The sequence below is a fragment of the Dreissena polymorpha genome, chromosome 13 (assembly GCF_020536995.1).
Source record: "Dreissena polymorpha isolate Duluth1 chromosome 13, UMN_Dpol_1.0, whole genome shotgun sequence".
NCBI lineage: Eukaryota > Metazoa > Mollusca > Bivalvia > Myida > Dreissenidae > Dreissena > Dreissena polymorpha.
In genome coordinates this window covers 40,834,953-40,861,381 of record NC_068367.1, presented here as the reverse complement: position 1 = coordinate 40,861,381, position 26,429 = coordinate 40,834,953, and the positions used below count along the sequence as shown (strand labels likewise).

General features: G+C 32.6%; 2 protein-coding genes across 4 annotated transcripts in view; both read left to right on the top strand.

Annotated features, from left to right (window-relative positions):
- LOC127855616 (uncharacterized) overlaps positions 1-26,429 on the top strand; it is a 156,653-nt gene that overhangs the window by 5,121 nt on the left and 125,103 nt on the right. The gene's annotated exons all lie outside the window — the stretch shown is intronic.
- LOC127855617 (uncharacterized) overlaps positions 3,552-26,429 on the top strand; it is an 83,787-nt gene continuing 60,909 nt past the window's right edge. Inside the window, exons 1-9 of one of the 3 annotated variants that reach the window (XM_052391365.1) lie at positions 3,552-3,852; positions 6,153-6,247; positions 6,771-6,980; positions 17,096-17,174; positions 17,910-18,018; positions 19,573-19,740; positions 20,730-20,838; positions 21,229-21,435; positions 23,460-23,580. In XM_052391365.1, coding sequence (XP_052247325.1) covers positions 6,187-6,247; positions 6,771-6,980; positions 17,096-17,174; positions 17,910-18,018; positions 19,573-19,740; positions 20,730-20,838; positions 21,229-21,435; positions 23,460-23,580 — 1,064 coding nt within the window. In that variant the 5' untranslated portion in view covers positions 3,552-3,852; positions 6,153-6,186. Of the gene's footprint in view, positions 3,853-6,152; positions 6,248-6,770; positions 6,981-17,095; positions 17,175-17,909; positions 18,019-19,572; positions 19,741-20,729; positions 20,839-21,228; positions 21,436-23,459; positions 23,993-26,429 lie in introns of those variants that run through there. The other 2 variants (XM_052391363.1, XM_052391364.1) reach the window with 2 other exon arrangements.

Below are 26,429 nucleotides of genomic sequence, written 5' to 3'. Positions count from 1 at the left end.
TACATAGTTATACATTTCAACTTACTATTATATCATAACAGAGTTGTGTCTAGAACATGTTTATAAAAAATCATACTGCTCGTGTTAATATAGAATGTACTCAATTAAGTTATTTATATTTTATATCTTTATAAAAATGCATACGGATTGTGTTTACATGCATATATATTGTACATTATTAGGTAATTGATATTGTTAGACTTTTACAAAGTTGTGATCAGAACATATTCACACACACGCACACACATAAACAACCAAAAACAAAACAAACAAAAACATTGAACTTGGTCGTAAAATGTGTTAACTTTGAAATGGAAGCATTTTCTCAGCGAATATAATAAACTTCCAGTATTATTCATTGGTGTATTGACGGTTGTTATATATTCATGCATAAGGAACGTATCAATATAAATTCCTCCATTTTTAAATCTAGAGAAACACTTCGTCCAACGTGAAGTGCATGTGATGCGTCAATTAAAACATAGTTTTGAAATGTTAACGGCATGAACTTACTTATAATTGTTCGCATTGTCATACTTGCATAAAATAATGAGTACATACTTATTTTCAGCTGACTGGAAGGTTACAGAAGGAGAAATTGTGGTCCAGTGGGTGAAAATATGAACATAACATTCATTTGAACCTTGTTCAATGGCTTGACCGCGTCTGTTATATACCGCTTTAACGTTTCGTTAGGCGAAACAATAAATGAATCTACTTTATACTAGTTAAGTAACATTTTACATTATATTGCAGCATGCTACATGTACACATGTTCTTGGTTTGTACCAAGATCATCTCGTATATGCCCAACCGTTGAATTTCATACTGGATGAAACAAACACACTTCTCTGCTGTGCAAGTATACTTATAAGAATAAGAAATACTAATGCAATATATGCCAGAGAATGCACACTGAAATACTCGCTGTCAAAAGACCGCACTTATTACTTATAATCAAAGCGCCATCGGCGTTAAAAGTCTATTGGCAAGATACAGCGAAGATTCTACTGAAGTAAATGTTAAAGGAACAATTGACTGAATGAAAATCGAAAGGCAATCTAGAAAGTGTTTTTAAAGAATAAGTACAAACAAGGAAACAAGAAGTGATGAAATATTTAAAAAAACAAAATATATCAATCGGAAAATTGGAAACACGTATCAAGAGAGCTTGGTATTTTGCGAACAAGAAAATGCCCGGATGATTACGCTCTTATTGTTTAATTTGGAGTAAAATACTTCCCTTCAGAACTGTCCGATGTTTGTTCATTGAAAAGATGAAGGCAATATTTTTCATAACTATTACAGGTCCTCTGACATATTCGTACTAGGTGGTAATTAATGTTATCATTACATAATAATTATTTTAGAGACTGAACGAATTTTTCATTCAGAAGCTAAGTTGAAAGTTATATATTTGTTTTATTGTTTTGTTTGTTACTTCTCATTATGCAGTTTACGATAACTTCATTTTGATGTAAGCAGAAACGAACAATTGGGTGTTTTTGTTTTGTTGTTGTTGTTGTCTTTACCGGCATCGTTACATACGCAATATATTACATGAACGCTGTATTTTGAAGCACACGTTCTGAAGTTTTCAATCCTTATTCAAAGTATTCATATAATTATAAATAATAGGCCACATTATATGCGGATCAAAATACTGTAGTTTGATCCCGTCTCTTGCCGCCCAAAATCGCAAGGTAAATGTTTGCCGTCGCAGAGTTTAACGATATTACAGCCATAAAAACTCAACAGTCGTCTAAAAAAACAAGAAAATCATGTATACTTTAAAACTAATAAAGTCACGTACCCCATTAATAAATACATCGAAAAAGTTTGTTATTTCAAAATCGAATACGATAAGATTCACTTTGTTAAAAAACACATAACTGAGTATGCAAAAAGTAACACAAAATGCATGTCGTCTTTATCTGTTTTATACCCTTTATTATTTTTGTTTAATATTTAAATGACGCTCAATTTCTAACCATATCAGTAAAAAGGTGTTTTGCATTTATTTCTAGACTTAACTCCCCGCAAGTTTACTTAGTGAAGCTGTAATTAGGTCATCCCGCTAAGAAATTTCGCAGCGAATAAAGTCGATGTAGAGAGAATATTAATACGAAATAAACGCTAGTAACTTTCTTGATAATATGGCTGGAAAGTAAGCGGCATTTTAAAAAAAACAAGAATAAAAGGGTGTAACACGGCGAAAAAGACATGCCCCGGCATGGACGTCGCCGTCTTGACTATCACGTGATTACCCGCTCTGTATAGTAAACCTTATCTAGCGTTTGCAAATAACAGAATTTGTTTTACGAACAAACTTTGTTTTATTTTCTAAAAACTTTTTTTTTTCACTAAAACTGATCTTAGAAATATTCACCAAAAATGCTGTTAGAAAAAGAAGAAAATCTTTTGAAAAATGTTTCTAAGCGAACAATTGTAAGAAATAGACAATTCAATGTTAATCATCTTATCTATTTCGTCTGCCAACATCCTACTACATCCGGGCATTTTTACCACATTTTAGCACTCAATCGATGAGACGTCTTTAAGATTTGCTTAAGCCAAAAGACAAAAATTAAACAACTTCATTAATAACGATCTGCTATATATTATAATGAATGAAAAAAGTATGCATTTATTCCAACCGGCTCTAATTGCACTGTATGCATATTTGTAAACGTGCATGTAGGCCAAAATGTTCACGTGTAGGCATAATATATATGCAAGTGCGGACAAATGATCAAAACGATGTTCCGTGAAGTAAATTAACAAAAAAGACTTATTAAATACCTATAGTACGAATATAATAATCATTTTGAAATTGTATTCTTATGTGAAATGTTTGTTATTAGTGTATGCACATTTAGCAACCTATAGCGTGTTCAATGCAATTCTAGATTGGAGATCAGAAGAACGCAGTTACGTGACACCGCTATACACCGATATAAATAAAATAAAGTTGGGCTATAGGATGTGAATAATTGCTATGTATTCATTGACGAAATCCAATTAGCCCCATTTGCTGTCTCAAAAAGTCAGAACAGAACAGAACAAATATTGTATTCGTATTTGCCCAGCACAAGGGATAGTTGTATGCATTTAGTCATATCATAATCAATTATCTACTCAACGCGTGTGACACATCAATGTGTCAAATGGCCAAATTTGTAAAATAAATATTTAAACTACTGTCTCGTAAATAAATGCGCGCTCAATGCTGTCGCATTTTAGGTCTATATATCCTATTCCGGCCCAATATGTAAACACTTCAAGTTCAGCGCACCATTCTAAGTACACATAATTAGAATGCAATTTGCACAATATTTTGCATTGAACAGAAATTTAATTCAGTTGCCTGTGCATTTTCAATTTCAATATAACCACCATTTCAAAGAGACCAGAGTTCCGTGTTTTTCGCTCGATACGCCCTTTTTCGTGTCATAAAGACTCGTATCTTGCAGAATGTTTACTTTTGTATTATGCCCATTAAGAATGATCCGAAGTGATAAACGCCTTAACACTCCTTATCCAGGCGACCAAATGTAGGTTGCCTTTGTCTATCTCGTGCGGCGAAATTGCGACCATAGATTGAGCGAGCGAAAGAAAATGGTTCGCTAATAAGCTATAAAATTAAGGGATATCGGAAAAGAAAAACAGTTAAGGATAAAAATCTTATTTATAGCGTAGTAAACGATATTTTGTATTACCAGCAGTTCGAGTGTTTCGTTGGATAGTAAACATTCTGGTTACGGCGCTAATTTCCGGCTTCTTTTACCTTCTCTTTCGACGGCTAAAGAGGATATTTATTAATTGATATATATTGTCACACAAAATTATTAGGTAAGTACAGTAAAATAAGTAATCGTCTTCGTTCCACATTTTACAATATATTTTCCGCATACTGCTTACAATATCGTACTATACGGCTATTTTATAACAAACACTAATTATTGTACACGCCTGTGAAACATATTATCTCATTCATAACGGGCGTGAGAGTAAAGATATCCGTCTCTTACATTAAGGTCTTGTTGCTCAAATTTTCGGTGAAAGATTTTGATTCAAAGCAGTGTTAGATATGAAATTAAAACTTTTTTACCATGATACTGAACCCGTGCACATAACATTTTCTTCTCACTTCAAATGTAACTTTAAATAGTGTAGTTTTCACAGATGTGTGAAATTATGGATTATGTAAATGTTAACCTGCATACGTTCTCCAAAACCGACAATTAAACATAATTAACCAAATAGTGCTTTTAATGGAAAAGCCTAAAATCTAGTTTATTATTATTATTATTATTATTATTATTATTATTATTATTATTATTATTATTATTATTATTATTATTATTAATTCTTTTATTTATTCTTATTTTTTATTATTTTTATTATTATGTTTATTTATTTATTTTATTTTAAATACATTTTTGATTATTATTCTTATGTTAATTATTATACATATCCATCCGTATTTGTTTGTTCTTTAATTTAATAGCATTTCCGAAAAGCTATAAAGTAACATGTCCTAAAGTATAAAAAATGTAGCCTTTAATATAAACAGTTTTGTCTTCATCAGAAAATTACACGAAATTGTGGATGAGGTAGCTTCTTTTAATGGAAACAGGAATAATCTCTACAGTTCAATAAACCGGCTTGCCAAGTATACCAGCTTCTATCGTCGATGTCTCATGCAGTTCTAATACAAGTTGTAAGTGAGTTGTGTTAAAATCAAACTTTTTTTATAAATATCTTAAACCAGTTAATGCTCGTATGCCGATGAACTCTTCATTTGATACATATAGGATCTGGCATAAGTTGTCATATCATTCCATATTTTATCAAAAGAGTTCTGGAATTGTGTTAGTAAGCGAGCCTTTGGCGAGCTTATTAACGAATTTCTTGGACGAGTTTAATAAAATATGGTATGATATGACAACGAGTGTCAGATCTTTTTATCACATGCTTTTAAATGAGCAAATTAAATAAATAATAACGCAAACATAATGATTAATCCCGAATGTTGTTTACATTTCGCGACGTCATTTCAGCAAAATAACAAAATGCGATTGGTCAATACACGAAACTAGGCCAATGAAAACGCTTAAAACGTATATTACACATGTGTAATATAAAAATATATGTAATGGTTATATTACATGGGAAACAGGGTATGGCATGTGATAACATGTCTAAAATGTTAAGGTCCTATTTTTTATACACAATTTGTCGATATTTTTCTCATTAAAAATATAACACAATCCATTGTACTGTCGTCCCTTTGTATTATTTGTGTAGCGTTTCGTGAAAACTGGGAATAATGTATGGCAAGCGAATTGCACATTATTGTCTAAAACCGGGTTCAAGACTTTGAAAGACAAAGTGCACATTTTTGTCTTAAACCACGATTTAACAGTTAACTATATAGTTTAGAGACTTTGAACCCGGGTTCAAAGTGCCGTTTTCACATTAATTCCTTAAACCCGGGTAGAAGTAGTAGTAGTAGTAGTAGTAGTAGTAGTAGTAGTAGTAGTAGTAGTAGTAGTAGTAGTAGTAGTAGTAGTAGTAGCAGTTGTAGTAGTTGTATAAGTAGTAGTAGTAGTAGAAGTAGTAGTAGTAGTAGTAGTAGTAGTAGTAGTAGTAGTAGTAGTAGTAGTAGTAGTAGTAGTAGTAGTAGTAGTAGTAGTAGTAGTAGTAGTAGTAGTAGTCGAAGTAGTAGTAGTAGTAGTAGTCGTAGTAGTAGTAGTAGTAGTAGTAGTCGTAGAAGTAGTGGTAGTAGTAGTAGTAGTAGTAGTAGTAGTAGTAGTAGTAGTAGTAGTAGTAGTAGTAGTAGTAGTAGTAGTAGTAGTAGTAGTAGTAGTAGTAGTAGAAGTAGTGGTAGTAGTAGTAGTAGTAGTAGTAGTAGTAGAAGTAGTAGTAGTAGTAGTAGTAGTAGTAGTAGTAGTAGTAGTAGTAGTAGTAGTAGTAGTAGTAGTAGTAGTAGTAGTAGTATAAGTATAAGTATTAGTATTAGTATTAGCATTATTATAGGAAATTAAATGATTTAATAGTATTCATGTTACAAGTAGAAGAACAGTTTTCTTTTAATTAGGGTGTTTACATTTAGTTATACATAACATACTGAATTGTGTGTATTTCAGAATAGAGGGAGCATCACGTTAAAGACTCGCCACTATGGACAGAACTGTTGTTATTCTCATAATTACATTAACGTGGCTTCATTCGTTAAATGCAGGTAACTCGTTGATACATACAGCTATTATTATGAATCATGATTATAATCATACTCAAAACAACTTGTTATTCTTGTAAAAAGCAGTGTTGTATTTGATTTATGTTATTTGGATAAACGCGAGTTTATGAACACGGATACATCATAACATTCAAAATACAGAGTCAGTTGTCAGTATGATTTTAAGTGTATGCATTATATGGTTTGCGATTGCACATTATACTATAAACACATATAAAATATACTCACTACATTTTGTATTAACCGTTCGTGTCAATGCATGTAAATACATCTTCTTTACCAGCAGGTACTTGTCAAGAAATGATTAAGATGGTCAATTATTATTTTATTTTCAAAAGGAACTAGTTGCTCGTGGTTGCACAATACATACACTCCACATGCTTCAAATCCTTGCACATTCAACCGTTAACAATCAAAATGTCAGCGCGATCTATTTTTATTTACTTGTGAGTTAGCTTTGTTATAGTTATGTCGTCGTTTTGCAAAATGTTTCCTTTCTGTTCAGCCTTTACTAATTTGGCATTGAATAAGGCGACAACCCAAACCGATACGCATATCGGAGGAGATGCATCATTGGCTGTGGACGGGTCTAGTTTCCAGGCATCTTCTTATGCGGACTCTGGTTGTACAAGGACCGTGTCTGAGGACGCGTCTTGGGAGGTCGATTTGGGAGACCTCTATGTGATAAATCAAGTGAAAATAATAAATAGACTTGGTAAGTATAATACTGTAGTGTCCCCGTGTTTGTGAACTCTTTATGCTAAATTCTGTATTGAACATAATCTGATGTTTGATATTGACTTATAAATCAATATTAATTTAAAATAATAAACGAAGCTGAAAAACAATTAATGGTCCATTTTTAATTATGATCAAAAGTCTGATATAAAATATTAAAGCATTAAATTCACAATATACGTTCGGCTTTTTCTCGATACTTAATGTATGGGAATGTACAGTAAAGCTATATTTTGTCGCTCCTTAACGTGTACGTATAAAACAAATTTAAGTCCAACTTCAAAAGCTTCCAAATCACTCACTGAAATAAACAATCAGCATTTTTATTATTAAACGGCCCATTTTAATCAGATGTATGATGGCAAATGGTATGTTATTAGATCGAGAGCTTAATGGATTCAAAATGAACGAAACCTGCCGAAGCCGTTTGGAAACCTTCACACATATAATTATATGAAAAAAAGAATTACTTAATAAGTGAAAATGGCAAAGTAAAGGATTAAAAAAAAGTTGACATAATAAAATATTTATCTTTTTAAAAATTCGATATATTTGCGTTGGTAATTTAGATTTTGATTGTTATGTCAGGTGTTTAGAAGTTCAATTATTATCCAGATAGCAGTCAAAAGATTAATCAATTAATGATGCTTCCGTTGTTATAAAACGAATTGCATGTAATAAAAGTCGAGTTTTATCAATTGTTCATTAGGCACATGTGTTTGAAAAGCGTGCAAGCCTGCAACCATGCCACCGTTAATCAAACACAATGTACAATTACCGGCATTCCAAAAGGCGATGAACATTTGTAATATTAAAATAATTGGGCCAATTTTTGTTTCTTAATACTGTAATTGAAATAGGTTCTTGACAAATTAATATTTAATTCCATCAACAACGACTTAATTGAATGAATCAATGGTTAGTGTATATGAGAGAATACTTGACTCATTTATTATATTAACTAGGCATAACATTAGATAAAAATGTGTATTATAAACAATCACGGTTTCAAAGCGATTTTAATAAGGTATATAACTTCCATCCAGATTGTCTATGTATAATAAAAGCAATAAGACGTAACATCCACCACAGAAGCTCGCCTGACCATGTTTTATAAAACTGTTTACGGGTTATTCTTATACACTCACATAACTAAGCATATTTAACAAACGTTAACATTGTGCAGGACATCAACTTCATTTATGAAAAAAACAATGCAAAGATGATATTACAACGTATTTTCTTATCAAACGAATAAATGCATTACTCAAAATACTAATTTACAGTGATTGTAGTATAGAACCATTTATAGAATCGTTCGTCAAAACTTCTTCCTATTTAAGGACGTATGCTGCAGTTTTAATGAAAATTTAGTTATACCCAGAATTTGATAACTTATGGTAATTAGCTAGAACCATCTGTTGTGAATAGAAAAATAAAATAAAAATCATGGGTCGCCGGTGTTGTTCATTTTTATTCGCACTTAAACAACAAGCCTATTTCAGCACAAGAACAATTCTCCAATAAGGTAATAACATAAAAACTTGAGTAAATTAATGAGCAAAGTGTTAAAAAACTATTTCTCATAAAATATATAATACTGATTTAATTTGACTGCAATTTTTTTTACCTGAATCGATTGGTTCATGTTTTTATCAATTTTTAAACAAAAACAACATAATTTCACATATGACAATAAATAAAATGCATCAAAGTCATTTTTTACATGTCTTTCTGTACCTAGATTTTTTGCAAATTTACCTAAATATTGAATGAGTTATAACTGAAAACAAATATAAAAAGAAAACAATAGGTCACCCGGGTCGTTTGTTCACAAATGCAGTTTAACTGCATGTATTAAAATACAATTTAAAAACACAGTGGAAACCATGTACATGGTGCAGGTGAAAGCACATACTAGAACATGTATTGCTGTATGCCAATTAAAACGTAGATTTAAATGTAAATTAAAACACAAATTATGTGTAGCAAGATGAGTAAAAGTAGAATGATAAAGTACAGAAGTTAAAGCAAGATGTATACAATATATTAAAGGGGCATATCAAATGTATTAAGTGTAATTCTTTACAAAACTTGACCAACCTACTAATGTATGCGAATTCAAAAGTATATTTTAATTTCAATAAAAACACAATTAATTAATAATGTGTAGCTAGATCAGTAAAGTAGCTTAATAGTGTAGCCAACAAAAAACAAGATGTATAATAAACATTTAAAGGGGCATATCGACATATTAGTTGTAATTCTTGACACGACTTGACAAATGTTTTATGTATGCCAGAGCAATAGTTGATTTAAATATTAGTGAAAACACAAATTATGTGTATCAAACAAATGTAAGTGTATACGGAACCAAACAAACAACAAGATTATTTCATACATTCAAAGGGGCATATCAGTAGTTTTTTGTAAATCCTGACATGATTTTACTAATGTATTGTTGTATGCAAATGTAGATTTGAATATTATAATGAACATACACATTATAAATGATGTGTATCGAGATCATTACATTAGGTTAACTAATTATTCAATAAAAAACAATATGTATCCAATACACTTAAAGGGGGTATCAACGGTATTAATTGTGATTCTTGACATGACTTTACAAAACCACCGCATATCATTTGTATGCCATTGTATAAAAACGCAGTACCATATTATTGGAATTGCTAGGAAAATTAACATGAAACACAATTGTATCTTTACAGTTCGTGTGCGATAAAAACCTTATCCAACACAAATATTACATTTTTAGGAAAACGTTAACATACTACAAAGAAGTTTGCATGTGAATAGAAATTCTACAGAAGGCAATTATGACGTATATGGAAAAAAATAATTCGCTACCTACATGAAATTCGTTTTCTATAATGAGTTTTTAAAATTATAATAATCTATTAGTTGTTGATACGCCACTGTAATGTAATAATACTGAAATCAGTAGTTTTTTATTTTTAAATCTACAACGACTCACATATTCTAAAGTACAGAATACATTTTAAGAACGTACGCTGTAGTTTAACTTTTTTATTTTAACATATAGCAAAATGTTTGCTAGGTCCATCTTTTGCTGATATTAAAATGAAACGATGATCGAGGGTGACGGGTGTTCTTATTTGTTTTATTGAGCTTTGAAATAATTGACTATTTCAACGTGTGAGTTCACTTCGCAAATATGCCTTAAAGAACAAAACTGAGCACACACGTGAGACAACTGCTGAAAATAATATAATTATCTGTGTTCATTTATAATTATGATTAAAATTTTATTTTATATCATAAAACATCAAATGTACATGAACAAAGTTATTTGGAAAATTAAAAAAATATTTAATGTTTTACTTTCAATTTTTAATACCTTTACGGATAAAGATTTCATCCCAAGTTATCCAAATGACTTGTGAATTATCAAAAAGAAATAAGAAAACAGATACATGTTAACACAGAAATTCGTTGGATTGATATTCCCGCCACATGCATTTTGTTTATGACAGACGGGCGGACGAAGGGGGATATTAACTAAGTCACCAGGCTCTTTTGTTCACAATTACAATTCAAAATTCAACTCGCAGTCAAACAATAAATGCTAAGTTCCAACACATCACAACAATAAATGCTAAATTCCAACACATCACAACAATAAATGCTAAGTTCCAACACATCACGACTGATAATGTACTTAATTAAATATCAGATCCTGTTTGCTCAATATAATGCGGGTAATTGTTCTATAAAATGTTGGAAGAATATATCTTATTGAGAATCCATTATATACTTGTAGTTTAAATGATGTTGTTTTCCCATTCCAAAATACGGGAGTTATCAAATTCCCCGATGCTACACTTGATTACATGAAGTGCTTAAGTATTTCAACGCGTCACACAAATAAAAATAAAGATTTAACCATAGTTAGGTAGATAGTTTTAGATTACATAGCATTCGTTTTATCTGACGGGTTGTGTGTATTATACATTGATTTCACGTGTGATACCAGCGCATGTTCAAATACTTTGATTTACGATTGACCAGCCTGTAAATGATTTTGTGTACATCAATGTTTTTGTTAAATCAATCGCTATCCATAAAAACAAAAATTAAGATTTGTTCGAATCATGTTGGTCAGAGAGAAATAAATCAAGCGAACAAAAGTTAATATTATTCAAGCATTACTATATGAACGTTCGGCAAGATGCAACAACATCCGCATATGATTTAGACGTAACATATCGTCGTGGATGAATAATTTTAATTGATCAGATATTCTTTGTATTAAAGTATTAAAAACAACACTACATATAAGTTGATATCTGAAGCCGTTGTTTGAAAAATTAAAGTTATACAAGTGTGTCCGATTTATTTTAAACCGTAGCGAACATGTAAAACGTACATAACGATTTTGATTATAGTGTATATATATCACATATATTATGATGGCATGTTTTAAATAAATGATGATTCAAAAACAAATTGCCTAATTTGAAGGAAAGCTTTCAGTTTAAATCAAGTCTTACTTGCGACACAAACATGTTCAGTTATAAGGAAGTATTGACTGTTTTTCAGTAACGAGATTCATGCTTGTTGTTACAATTACGCGATAAAAAAGGTTTGTGTGGTCGTAGGGATGATGTTCGATTCTTATTATGTCATTTAGGGGCTATAAATTGTTAATCAATTTTCTAAAATTCATAATACTTTATGAAAAAGCATACATTTATTGCGCAACCGTTGTTACAGTCAAATCAAATTCGCGTAAAACTAAACTGCTGCGTACGTCCTTAAAATATTATCAAAGCGTAGAAGACACTGACGTTGTTCCCTATTGAATATTCTTAGACGCAATTCAGTTTTCAAAATTATGTAATAGCTTTTATATCGCACGTTTGAAATGAACACAACCAATTCAAATTTATAAAGAGTGTGTCTTAACGCACAGGACGAGTTGTGCGTGCATTGTTTATCCTCATATTTATGTTATAGAGATAACTTAGACGAAATAACAACAATATGTCTCTTTTTTAGGTTTTAAAAGCATTAAAACATGATGAAAATTGTATCATGTAAACCAGTTAATATAAAATAAAAGTTGCAATCACCATAACATCAACTGAATGGAATAGCGAATACCACTAAGAATATAATTTTATAGATCAAATTCCCTTTACAAAACGTTTTTTGACACCATATATAATGTAAAATATACAATAAGAAAATTTATGAACATGAATAAAAAATAAATCTGCGAGCAGTAGTTTTAACTCATGAATAAGTTACTCATACAGCGCTGTTTACCCTTACTGTGTTACTGATGCATTACGTGATACCCTATTAGTCCACACGGTGTAAACATGTCTCTTACCTTAACATCTGTACTAGAACGCTTGTCCGGCGTAACTGTTTTACCCAGCTTTCCGCCTCTACATAATGCCAACAGGCACGATTGAATACATTCGAATATTCTAAAGGCTGATTCGAGAGAAATCCCCTGAAATTTGGCTGCATCACTGTGTCTATGCGCAGCGTAAAGGATGTAGAACTGTTCAATGTACGGAATTCCGGACTAATCTCTGCATTTCAAACGACACATAGACACAAATTGTGGCCCAGTTACAATTACGCGTTAAAATCCACCTCGCAGAACACAATATTTTGATTATAAGTGGTATAAATTTATCAGGAATGCTGTGTGCAGAAACAGTGTAATACGAAGGTTTAACCAGATGGGGCAAAAATGAAAGAAAGCACAACAATGCACGACTGTGATTGTCACATGATCTGCTTTTTATTCAAAATGTGAAATATCTATACATACTCATAGTTTTATTATAAACATATGCGAGTACATAAACATTGGTGGCATGAATAGATTCAGGACATATTCAGGCAACATAACCACAATCTCATAAATTTTGAATCCGTACAAAAAAAACGACAGGAATACGATATATTAAAGCTGTCAGTGACTAAAGATGTGTAATGTTACTTTTCTAAAGATTTATTGTGTATTATTAACTCGAGTGTTCAGAAAATGGTTTGATCTAAATATGATCAATAGTGTGTGTTGTGTTTGTTACATAACTTTTTAAAGAAGCTATCATGCTTAAAACCTGTCTGTTAACTTGTTTTTTGATCTGTACCACTGGGACTGTTTTACCTCAACTACTAGAAAGATGCAAAGTTACAGAGTTGAGAGTATTGGTTGTGCTCATCTTAAATTATTTCTGTTGTAATAAAGCTTATATCATTGTATACAGTGTTTTTACTCACAGGATTACACAAAACTTAAGCATATTAGATATCTCCTTGTATGTGATTAAAATTTCAATTAACATGCTTACTTTGCAATAGCAGCATGCAATTTGTATGCCCCCGGATCGAATGATAGGGGGTATATTGTTTTTGACCCGTTTGTCTGTCTGTCATTCTGTAGCAAAACTTTAACCTTGTTGTGGTGAAAGGTCAAAATCAAGGTCATCTTTCAAGGTCAAAGATCAAATATATGGCTTCAAAGCGGCGCAGTAGTGGACATTGTTTTTCTGACAAACACATCTCTTGTTGACAGATTGAATGATCATCTGGACCCTGTTGTAAATTGTTCTTTGTGGATTATCTATAAAATGTTATTCAATTGCAAAGAAACAAGAACGTTAAATACCAACTTAAATGATTACTTAATTGTATATCTAAAAATTGTCATAAACATCTTGTATAATTGTTTATGTTATGGGTCCCTGGTTCTGAGTCGCAGTAACATAAATGCTATTCCCATCGAGAATTAACAGTAGGAATGTTTCGTCCTATGAATCAGACTTGAGCACTGCTTTGTCACAATATGCTTATGACTTTCTAAGTTTTATCTGACTATTTCCAAATCAAAACTTAAATTCTAATTGATAAAGTATTTATTCAGTAGACATACAATCAAAATAGTTAACCAAAATGATAAAAAAACAGTGAATGCATTTTAATGTAAAGTACTCTTAAAGCATAAATCTGTTTTAAAATTAAATGCTTAAATTAAGATATTGTTCAAAAACATCATACAAAGCAAGCAACATTGACAAATCACACGTCCAATGATATTTCATATATCTACATGTACGACCAATGGTCATGTGAATGGTCTGTGCGTTAAACACTGAGACATGATATAATTGGGTCTTGGAAAGAAGTGAGACATGTATACAACGTCTAATTGTCTTAATTGTCCGAAACACAGAAACCAGAATGACCTACAAATATTTTCTATATTGCATGTTCCATATGATTTCCCCCATTATGATATTTTATTCAAACAAACACCTCTGTGTCGATCATCCTTGGCTGAAAATGTATGACAGCTGGGCAGCCCGTGACCTTCTATCATTCCTTAGCAAGTGGTGGACATTTAGGCACACAGCAGATCCGGTTTGGCTGAAATTGTATGAGGATCAAATTACAAGTGGATATCAAATTCACCTATAATTTTTGGATCATTGAAATTAGTATCGTGAATTCCACAAAGTGGTTAAAAAAATTATGTGTTTTAATTCTATTGATTAAAACTGTGTATTAATATATGTATTGTATTATCATAAATGTTTTATTTCCAAATGTTTTAAAACAAATCAATTAACAAAACAATTTACAATTGGCTTCTTCTAGAGTGATATTGTAATGGTATGGACTTGTGAGCCGGTTTTGAGTCTGATACTGGTGTTGCTGTGTAAAACTGGGCAGCATAGTTTTGGTCATTCATCTGTTGCTTAAAATTCTGTTTCATAACTTTCATAATTGCTGATATTTTGCACATTCAATTAATGCACAATTGGGTATAATAATGTACAATTTCTATTCAAACAAATAGCCTTTTAACAAAATCATAGATGTTGCAATGATTGCGGTTTGCTTTCAATTAATACAAATGAACAATTGTTACCAAAGCAAGGTATGAGTGTCCATTAGTTAATGCAAAATATAAATGTCAGGAAAGTGTTTCATGAAACATAAACTAAGGTAATAGTTCGTTCTATTTTATCAATGTCGACGTTTCTGAAGAGGATGTATTTCAGTCACAAATCGTTTGTTTGAATGTTTCGGCATCGCGATAACATATTACAGACATAAAGAATATCGCTGCTTTATCAGCTTTATCAACCGAATTTCAAAATTGCATTACAAAATTATACATAATTTATAATCGTGTAAGTAAATATATGTTCGTGCTTATGTTTATACAATTGACAACGCTGAAAACAATGTAAAACAAGATATCTCGGTTCTCGTCATACAATGGAGGTAATTACGAACCGGCAAATGCTGAACGGATCTATTAATAGCCTCAGATTATGAATGCAAAAAATACTACGTCATTAAGACCTTGCAGATAGTGGACTATTTTAACAATTCATAAACAATCTCTTCCGCTACACTAATAATACGAACATTGTTTATTGATTTTTTTCTATATGCGCTACGTTCAAAAATATTCCATTTAACACGATATTCACATAATGTTTCAATTTGTGAATGAATGTTGTTTAAAAACTCAAACCTCTTGCATAACTTATACATCTCCATCTCACGCGGATGCGGCAGATGCGGCGGTTATGCAGCTGAGCGTAGTTAACAGTAGACCGACTTGCAAAATGTAGCACTGCATTAGATGTTCGCAAGCTAACAACTAATAAACCATATCTGCCAATTGTATTTTGTCAAAACAATTTTACATATTTAGAGGGAATGTTAACGTGTCAATTAGTTTAGAGCCGAAATATAAGGAGAGAAACTATATAAGATTTATTTCTTTCGTTTCAATCCTTTTCTTATACTGATTGTATTGTAAATTACTTGATGTACACTGTGTTTGCCAAAAGAAATAAATATGTTTAAACTAAATGTTTGCTTTACGTGAAGCTCTTTAAAATCTTCGTTCATGTCGGTTGATAAAAATAATGTTTATTTATAATTGTGAAATAAGCTAAATTATGCCATCTCTAAAAGCAGCGAATTGCAAGTTTTATATTTTAATAGTTTTCGTTATAGAAAAATTTAAGACGTTACATATTTCGAATTATTTGGAAGGTGTTTTCAGAACGTATCATATCCAATGGTATTCCTAAACAAATATTTGAACCTCGCTCTGTGAAAATGGGGTTTAATGCATGTAAGTAAAGTGTTGTCCCAAATTAGCCTTTGCAGTTCGCACAGGCTAATCAAGGACGACACTTTCCGCTTTTACCTCGACCCTTGCACACCCATTGTCGAGAAAAAATAATAATTTAAACGTACACAAAAGTGTTTTTATGATATAATTTCATACAAAGCCTACGTAAGAAAACTGCATTTTGTATAAATAATGGAAACAAATGCATCATGTCTGGCAAATGAAAATGCTAATGTCCTCGAAAAAATCTGATTAAAAAAGTTCCAAGCCTAAAAGGCGCCTTCTCTAGTGCATGCATTTGCCCATCATTTAATTAATTATAATTTACTGATGAGCCATAATACGCACATATCAATATAACTATTTATTCGACACTGATGAAACTAAATGGAAACATGGGAGCACCTAATTACAGTCAAAATGACCTCGTTACAAAACAATCAGCAAACATTCGCGAGACGCCAAAGAAATTCATTCACAACAAGGGGCACATATTCTCGCAATTTCTAATCAGTAATCATTATATAAAATAAACTTATCCGGGCTGCCCAGTATGTCCAGTTTGTAAACATAGCGTACAAACAAAGGTTCAGCGTGTCAAATATGCTTGTAAACAATGTTTGGGCTGTAAAAAAACGTAGTAAGCGATTTTCTCAAAAATAGCGTAGAAACAAATGTCCGTACAAACGATGTGCGGATATAGTTTATCAAGACAACATGCGTACACATGTATGTGGTAAAGCGTCAATTAGGCGAACAATTTGTCATCTCAATAGTTTGTCTTAAGTTGTTATCTTTTACCTGAAATATTATTCGCCTTAAGGTCTTCACTCACAATTTGATGTTTGTATTTACTCTATTTGCCATCCTTCCTACATTATACATTTGAGATGTTTATCTTTTATATTTTTGGTTCGGTATTACAGATTACGTCGTAGCACCTGATATTGATCAGTGGGTTTCTTCGATTGCAAGTTTTTCCACTGAATATACGCAAGAACTAGGGTAAGCATTATCATACTGATTGCATAAATCTAGTTCGATTACGCATCATGTGTGTGTGGTTGTAATCTTCATTTGCCACTTATGATGTATTATGACTAAAGAACTTTGACGTACCGTAACTAGTTATTTACGTTATTAGATTTTCGGTGTTGTGTTGAGATTCCAATAGCGCATTAAAACGACGTATCATTAATCATGCTTTTGATATAGACGGTCTGCACGTTACGTCTTACAAACATCGAATTGTGACGAATTACTGGTATTATCGAGTTAAAGATAGCGTGAGGGCAATCGGAATTGGATTTGTAATAATTGCAACTTTCCTTATTAAGAGATCGGTTTGTGTATTTTGTGTTGTGGAAAACCGTATGTTAATTGGTCAGTGCCAATAACAAAGGACCTGTTTCTATTTACTGCTCACCTGGTGTTGAAGCTGACTTTTTCTTCGTTTATTATTGTCTACTGACCAGCAAATTACAACTTATTATATTATGATTTCCTTTATATTTACCATAAGTGTTGTTTACAATAGGAACGCGGCTTGTTTTATCTTTGGACCAGCGAATGGCAATTAACCACAATAGTGGCCTCCATAGAAACAGTGTTAGCTAATAATGTATTTGGGCCAAATATTAAAACCTACCATAATATTTGTTTATATAATAAGATTTTCGGCTTGTTGGGCCTTTGGACCAGTGGATTGCTACGAATCATATTTGTAATTTGCATTAAAAGATGGACCGCCCGTGAGATGATTGGAGCAGCTAATGTATACCCGAACTATGGCGATATAGAAGGGACATGGTCTCCAAAGGATGAGGGGATCGGAAATGAGTACATTGAGGTATGTGCTGCTTTTGTAAGTGACTGGTACATATGTATGTATGCGAAGCAATTACATGGGCCAGCAACGCAACTTTAAACATTATTGTATGAACATACGGTGTTAGATCGTGTCCACTGTGCGGTACATTATTTTATTTGTCTTGAAAGATAACACGAACTCAAATTTACTTGCGGACTTTATTCATACTCAATTTTATAAAATGTATTTTGTTTGCTGGTATGAGTAATAAATTACTCCCAAAATTTACAAAAAATATACTTTACAAGTTAAACACGACAACAACAAAATTTACATATAAACATCAGACAAGTGCACAATAAATTTAAAGTGTATGGGTTAATTAAATAATATAAGATTCTTCCAGTTATAAGTGAAACAATTAATTATTATTTTCGTTTCAAATAACCAATTATGATCTTTTCTGACTGTTGGAAATAAAATCGTATTCTTCTTCAATTTCTTTATCCACATTTTATTCTGATAAAGCTGTCTTTTAGATATTTAAAGGCCATGCGCGTTTGTACATTATCAAGAACACAAAATAACTATTTATATTTTATGTCTAAAAATTATACTATGTAACACAATTCCAAAACTAATACATATATTTTCAACTGGTATTACCCCTGAATATATATTATGTGTTTCACGTCTGTATTTTTTGTTTAAAAGTTCAATATAATGAAAGAGTTTATATTTTTAAATTACGTGCATGTATCAGTATGTATGTATTTAAAAGACAAAATCAACAACACTGCAATTGCATTTATTGCCAGTATGGCGATTCGTAAAAACAAACATTTTTATATAGTAAGCCTTCGGATACCACAATGTGTTCTTTATTTATATTTTTTATGACAATATGAACAAATTTGAATAGTTTGAATCTTTCCAATCAAATGCCTGAAACGTCCAAACAAATGCCTATAACGATCGTGCATCATTTAAGGTTGAATATTTTAAGGAATTGTAGACTTCATTTGAAAAACCGAAATTATGCGAACTTGTATATTTATACTTGCAATGCATATGCATTATGGTTTGGCTTTAAGAATAAACGTAGTTCAATGAAGAACGACGAACAATTGTCCGTATATTTAAAATCTAGCATGTGATGTCTGACCCTTAATGTACTAACCAGGGTATTTACGAAAAAAGTATTTTATTCATAAAATGTAATATTTCGCTCTTCATTTCTGAAAGTATTCCCAGGGTATTGTGTCACTTAAAACATTGACGTTTGTACGTTTTGTTACGTATATTAACGTTATATGTTCGGACTGTATCCATGATATACTTCAAAACTATGTATCTGTGTTTTTTTAAATGATCGTCTTCTTTGATTCATGTTCAATTGTATTTATCAATCCTCTAATGATTGCATAATAATGGTGCGTAGTGCTTGCTTGTCTTTCGAAATCTGTTACAAACAATATCGTCACTTCACAAAACGTTAATCCGTGAATTTCGCATTAAACGCAAAAGTATTCATATTTGATTCAAATGAAGCTCTTCATATACATGTACTTAGACAAGTTAGTCTTATTTCAGGTAATGTTTACGACGAAAGTTTACGTTTCTAAAGTTGACATCTACGAGACGTGGAATTCTGGGGGCGTGACGTCAATCAAGGGGCTTCAATCAGGGCAGTGGATCGTTCTGTGGTCAGGGGCCGCAAGTCATATACAGAACGCCCGCATTTTCAGTCCGCCCCTATTGGTACGCAGTGTTTATTTTTATGTAGATAATTGTTGGTGCTATATTTCAACAAATGCGGTCAGTGCCTTCTCTGCTATTCACCTAAAAGCAAATGGCTACAATTTAGCGAATTTGGCTTAAGTAATTTCCATTAGGCTATAAAAAAAATCCATAAAACCGTTAAAATGTGAAAAATTTAGGTACCCTACCGTAAATTTGGATGAAGAATATTTTAAGCCAGGGTGATCCGTATTTGTAAAAATGTAGACTGCAAAAATGTAAATGATATAAAACGATATTGCACTGCTTTTGGTGTCTTGATCATATAAAAGCAGACACTTCTGCAAAGATTGCACCCAAAACAATAAAATGACGACATTTCGTTTTATTTTATTAATTTTGTGGTTCCGGTGAGATATTAGCAAATATTTGAAGATCATAAAATGAAAATAAAATACGTTTATTTTTTCGTCATAACATCAACACTTGTAAGGTAGACAATTTATATATTATCATTTGCAAACGATTTGTATGATCGATACCTTTTCCGATGAAAATATACCGCAATATCATACCGACGTAAATCACGTGTAATATCGCCTGCGTTGCTTTGTAAGATAGTTTTAAAGCCTTTCGGTAGAATATTGAATAAGTGTAGAGTGTTTGCATTGAACGATGCGGTATTGGGTTCAATTTCCTTAACAATTAGATTTTTTGTTGGTTTATCAACTTTTTAAAGGGACATTGCAGTACAGACTTGTTCAATGGCCCTATCAATTTGGACGTTATATGAGGTTATAACTCATAAATATATCTTACCATAGGTAACACCATATATAATAGTGATGACCTTTACGGATAAATAGACGATTTGTCAAATTACCGAAAAGTGACTCAACACCGGAATAATGACACGATATAAATGCAGCCCACCGTCTGCGTTATGATCTTAGAGTTGGTAATATATTAACTTCTTACAATATTGTACTTGTATTTGACTTTTTTACCAGACGACCGAATGTTTCACGAATCATATCCGCATCGAGGTGGACACTTCAATATCAAACTCGTGGGTCGAAATAGATGCAGTGAAGCTGCACGGGAAAGAAAACATACAAGGTAAACTTAATATACAAATAGGAAATGTATATTTTAACAGTACAACATATTTTGTTCAACATCCGCGCAGAAATATAAATTGTTCCAAGAATACCTCGATGCAAACATTTTCCGACATAACACCACTTTACCATGTAAAATAACATGTATTTATATACTATTTATACTTTATATATAGTATTGTTTTTTGGAGGATTTTTGTTCGCTTATAATTTTTATAAACTGTGCATAAAATTATTTTTTAAGAAACTTTCAGTGATATTCAATACATTCCTTTAGAAGGATATAGTAATGCGATGCGTTTCTTTCTATTTTTGACATACACATTTAATGTGTGCGTTGCTAAAATTAAAGATCAATTTATGTCATTTACTTTTGTGTGCATCACAGTTGGACGTTTGCAAGACGTCGAGGTATATTTCGCTAGAGAGAGAAACGCATACACGTTAGTCAATTATCAATCTGGTGTTGCCGGTGACAGTGTAACTTTCACCGAGGACATGTTTGCACGCTGGATCAAAGTCACACGACGAACGCCTTTTAAAGCACTCAGCTTATGCGAGGTGTTGGTTATCGGTTTTCTGCCGGATGACACAGGTAAGAACACGTGTTGTTGTTTTTTAATTGCCTTAGTTTTCCTATTTTTGTTCGCGCATGCGCAGAACCTCAAAATCTTAAAATCCCAAATTCTGGGCCAGTTAAAGGACTCGGACACCAATACCCAGATTCACTTAATCAAAGCTATTTTTATATAGATCATTTTCATTAATATGGTATTTCTAACTATTGTGTTTTGGAATGAAGAGCATATGCCGTTCCTAAATCGCTTTAAGGGCTGGCATACTAACTTGGTGAACCGAATCTAAAATAATTCCTTTTTAATTGTTGCAACGATCTGCTTTCTAAATAGTTAGCTATTTGACGTATTGAATAAATCGTTAAACCAGACATCTTCCGTCCTTCCTTCCTTCCGTAAAACCGTCGGCCCTTCCATAATTTAGTCTGAACGCCCGTTGTGTTTAGTGTTACTCGAAAAGTATTGAAGGGATTCTAATGAAACTTCTGGAGGTAAAATGTACTAAAACGTACCCGGGAATTCTAACGCTAAATTGGTCGTTGTCGGCTTTTTTCATATTTGTATGTTCATATTTATGTCAATATTTTGCAAAATTGCTTCTATTGCAGGTTAAGGTGGGTTTTCTTTAAAAAAAAATCGTATTCCTTGGCGTGTTTTACGATATCGGATTTTTGGTGGGAATGCAACTCGGAAACAGTCTGGCCGGGACCGTTTTAGTATATTTTCCGTACCCGTGGTACATTTAAGTATAATTAAGAGTACCCAGGGAACACTTAAGTAGTACCCGAGCCGACAATGATCATTTGTGACGTGAAATTTCTTGCAACTTTCGTAAGAAAAAAATATGAAAATGGAACATGATAGTGAATAATTTTCTATTGAACCGTACATGTATGAGACGGAATTTATTGGTTTTCAGTAAACATTATTGTCTTATTCTGACTCGGAAAGCGTTTGCCGATGCTCAAGATTACCATCGTGTTGGGAATACATAATTGTTTGATTTTGCTTTATGCAATGCCGGTAACAAAACACATTTAATATATGTTGATATGGTTGATTGTAATTCTACAATCGGGTTGAATATGACTATGTTGTACATTTCAAAATTATCGACACAGAAAGGACACTTGCAAGAATTCTGAATTGATTTATTGAATTTTAAAATACAAATTAAAGTTAAAATACAATTTTAATTCGGATAATTAGTATTACTTAGTAATGCAAAACTGTTAATGGTTATAAAATCAATGCTAATAATTATTATCAATGCACACAACCACAATTTATAAATATGTAATTTATTGTGAATATTTCAATATAACATACTGAATGGTATTAGAAAACATATTAATAATATTCATATTATTCTTGTTGTCTTGAAAAATTTAACTATTCTATGTAGAAAACAGTATGTTATTTGGCTTAAATATCAGTATAAGTAAGTTGAAATAGTGATTTGTAATTTCTTATAAGTTGAAGAAATATAATTGCACGCGTCACATTTTTGATGATTTCAATATTTTGGAGACCTAGACCATAATTACCATATCTGAAATTATCCGGACGATCTTTGCACCCGAAAGCAACAAACTAAGCCATGTCGAATAACGTTTGTCATGCAAAAAAATTATTGCAACGCAGGTTTAAATAAAACTTAACGAAAAAGTAACAAAATTACACGACATTCATTGTCAAATTTGACGTTCACTGCGAAATGTTCAAGCTCAAATGCGTAATAATGATATTTTTATCTATAAAATAGCATATTTCATTGTAAACATGACCGTTTACACATGCATTAATTTGTGTTAAATTGACTTAAAAGAAAATTCATCTATCAAGCGAGGACATTAATATTTCTGTTGTTTGATTCAACAAATAATTAAAACAATGACATTTTCTCAACATCGAAGGCCAATGCCTCAATGTTGCGTAAACACAATTCTTAGGGGAGGGGGTGGACAAGCAATACTACCAGTGACAGCACTTGTTAGTTTTTATCTTGGGGGGAACTAAACATCTCGTTCTTATCCTTCCATAGAGACCTTCCGGCGTCTGTCATCTCACAAACCCATTGGCACTTCACTGAAGGTCATCAACAGTTTGACGTCAGTGATGAAATGCGCCGCGCACTGTGACCGCCAGATGGCGCCAAGATGTAGGTCAGCACAGTACAACCCGTCAACGAAAACATGCTCTCTATACCAGTGGTTTGACAACGCCTTGAACACAAACGCTAACTCCGTCATGCTCGTACGTGAATATGGAGTGCGGTTTCTTACATAACCAAGAATCCGTCTAATTGAAGGGACAAATCGACGGCTGATTAACAATAAAATTATCATCAATACGTAAAAACTAAATTGTTGCAAAGCATATAGATCTATGTTTTAAAAGAACGTTTTATGGGATGTGTTATTCCATTTGTGTATCAACACACTTGTTAAAAAATGTCTCATAATCGCATCGTATAATGAATTATTTAAATTCGTCTATGTACTTTGTTTGTCTGTAAATAGTTCAATGTCGTGTTTGTTTGGTCAAATTTTATATAAAATGTAATGGGAATGTCTTGATTTTTTTTGTCGAGTGAAATTAGGCGACGATGGTTTATTGCTTTAACGGCACTGAGTCTACGTTGTCATCGGGTTGAACGATTATGCTCACCTCGTCACTCCGCTGTATATATGGGGCGTGATCTGTGAAAATGGGATTTAATGCATGTGCGTAAAGTGTCGCACCATATTAGCCTGTGCAGTCCGCACAGGCTAATCATGGACGATACTTTCCGCTTTGATGATATTTTTTCGTTTCAAGACAGTCTCTTCTTATCAAAAATCTTGTTTATCGGAGAATGTCGTTCCTTATTAGCATGTGTGGACTGCACAGGCTAATCTGGGACAACACTTTACGCACATGCATTAAACCCCCCTTTTCACAGAGCACCGACCATGTTTCGTTCAACAGTTTGTGTGTTTCGTTTGTCTTATTGGCATTTCTTTTTTGTTTTGTTTGGTATATCATGCATCCATTTAGCTCCGCATTCGAAGAGTTAACATAATTTGAACAAGTTGCATATGTTTAAGCAATATCTTACATACAAAGAGCCCAGCTTATTAATGAATTAATAGATACATGTTTCAGAACGATGTCAGATGGCCAATACAGATGCTACCTTATAAATAACGTCAAACTAAACGAGAAGAACGCACCAAGTTAATTACTCATTGCTGATCTCTCTTATTAGACATGTCTTTGGTATGCGGGCGATCCATTGATTGTTGTATAATTTCATGTAAATGCCGGGCTGACATCCGTACACGTCCGTCGCATATATCATATTACTTCGCTACCTTTGGGCACGTGGTTTTGCACAAGATCCTGTCGGAAATTGTACACTTGAAAAGTCAGTACCACGCGCACGGCTAGATATTGCGGTCATACAATGTGTTATTGTCATGCCATATGCCGTTACATTGAGCTTTTAGTTAAGAATATTTTACGAACATTGGAAAACGTTCTGTTAGAACTAAATCAATAGAAATAAATCGCTATGAACACTAAAATAATGAAGTTGTGTACGTTTATTATGTTTTAAAGACTATGTCACACAGTCTTTGTCATAAGACTATCTATTTGTAAAACGCCATTAAAAACGAAATTAGCAAGGATTTCACGAAGGAGCAGGCGTTTGATTGGAGGACCGAAGCGTACATACGCCATCCATTTAATGTACCCTATATAAATCCAGATAAACGGACGATCGAAAAGAAGTGTCGAAATAACGAGGGAAAGTTCGCGGATATGTGTAAGCATATATTCAAATATGAGCAGAAAAAATCGTAAATTTTAAGATGATTTTTGCAACTAAAATGATAGGCATTATATTTTTAGCCGGACTCTACAACGAAAACTTGCGTTGTATAGATTGGCAAAAAAATCGATTTTTATGAATTAATGATGATGAATTAAGCCGGTAGCATTTTGCATTACAATTATGTTTTCTTCTCCTGTCAAAGACACATTTAGCCAATCGTAATAAACATTTACATAAATGTTCTTTGAGTGGACCTGGTTCCGCTTCACAGCACAATATGACCGTCATAAGTCAACATTGAATTTTGTCTAAATACCAGGGTTTTTTTCTGACCATTAGGTTTGATTAGAAAAATATTATCACACAAATGTTGATTAGGTGGTCCTCTGCCAAAATTATTTACAAGCTCGCCCTGTTTCTTAAATGGCCGCTTGAGCCTAAATAAAATGTGCTTATTTTGTATATCTGCTTAAGTTCCTGGTCTCTTTAGCTGAAAATGGTAATTAATATCAGTTTGTGAGTATGTACCTGTTAAAAACTGTACACGTTCATATAGGCATCAGCTTGTGATGATGTACCTGCGAGGAACTGTACACGTTCATATCAGCATCAGTTTGTGATTATGAACCTGCGATGAACTGTTCACGTTCATATCAGCATCAGTTTGTGATGATGTACCTGCGAGGAACTGCACACGTTACTATATCAGCATCAGTTCGTGATGATGTACCTGCAAGGAACTGTACATGTTCATATCAGCATCTGTTTGTGATGATGTACCTGTGATAAACTGCACCCGTTTAAATCAGCAACAGTTTGTGAGTTTGTACCTGTTAGGAACTGTACACGTTCATATCAGCATCAGTGTGTGATGATGTACCTGCGAAGAACTGTACACGTTTATATCAGCATCAGTTTGTGAGTATGTACCTGTTATGAACTGTACACGTTCATATCAGCATCAGTTTGTGATGATGGACCTTCAAGGAACTGTATACGTTCATATCAGCATCAGTTTGTTATGGTGTACCTGCGACGAACTGAACGCGTTCATATCAGCATCAGTTTGTGTTGATGTACCTAGGATGCACTGCACACGTTCAAATCAGCATCAGTTTGTGATGATGTACCTTCAAGGAATGTACACGTTCATAACAGCATCAGTTTGTACTGATGTACCTGCAAGGAACTGTA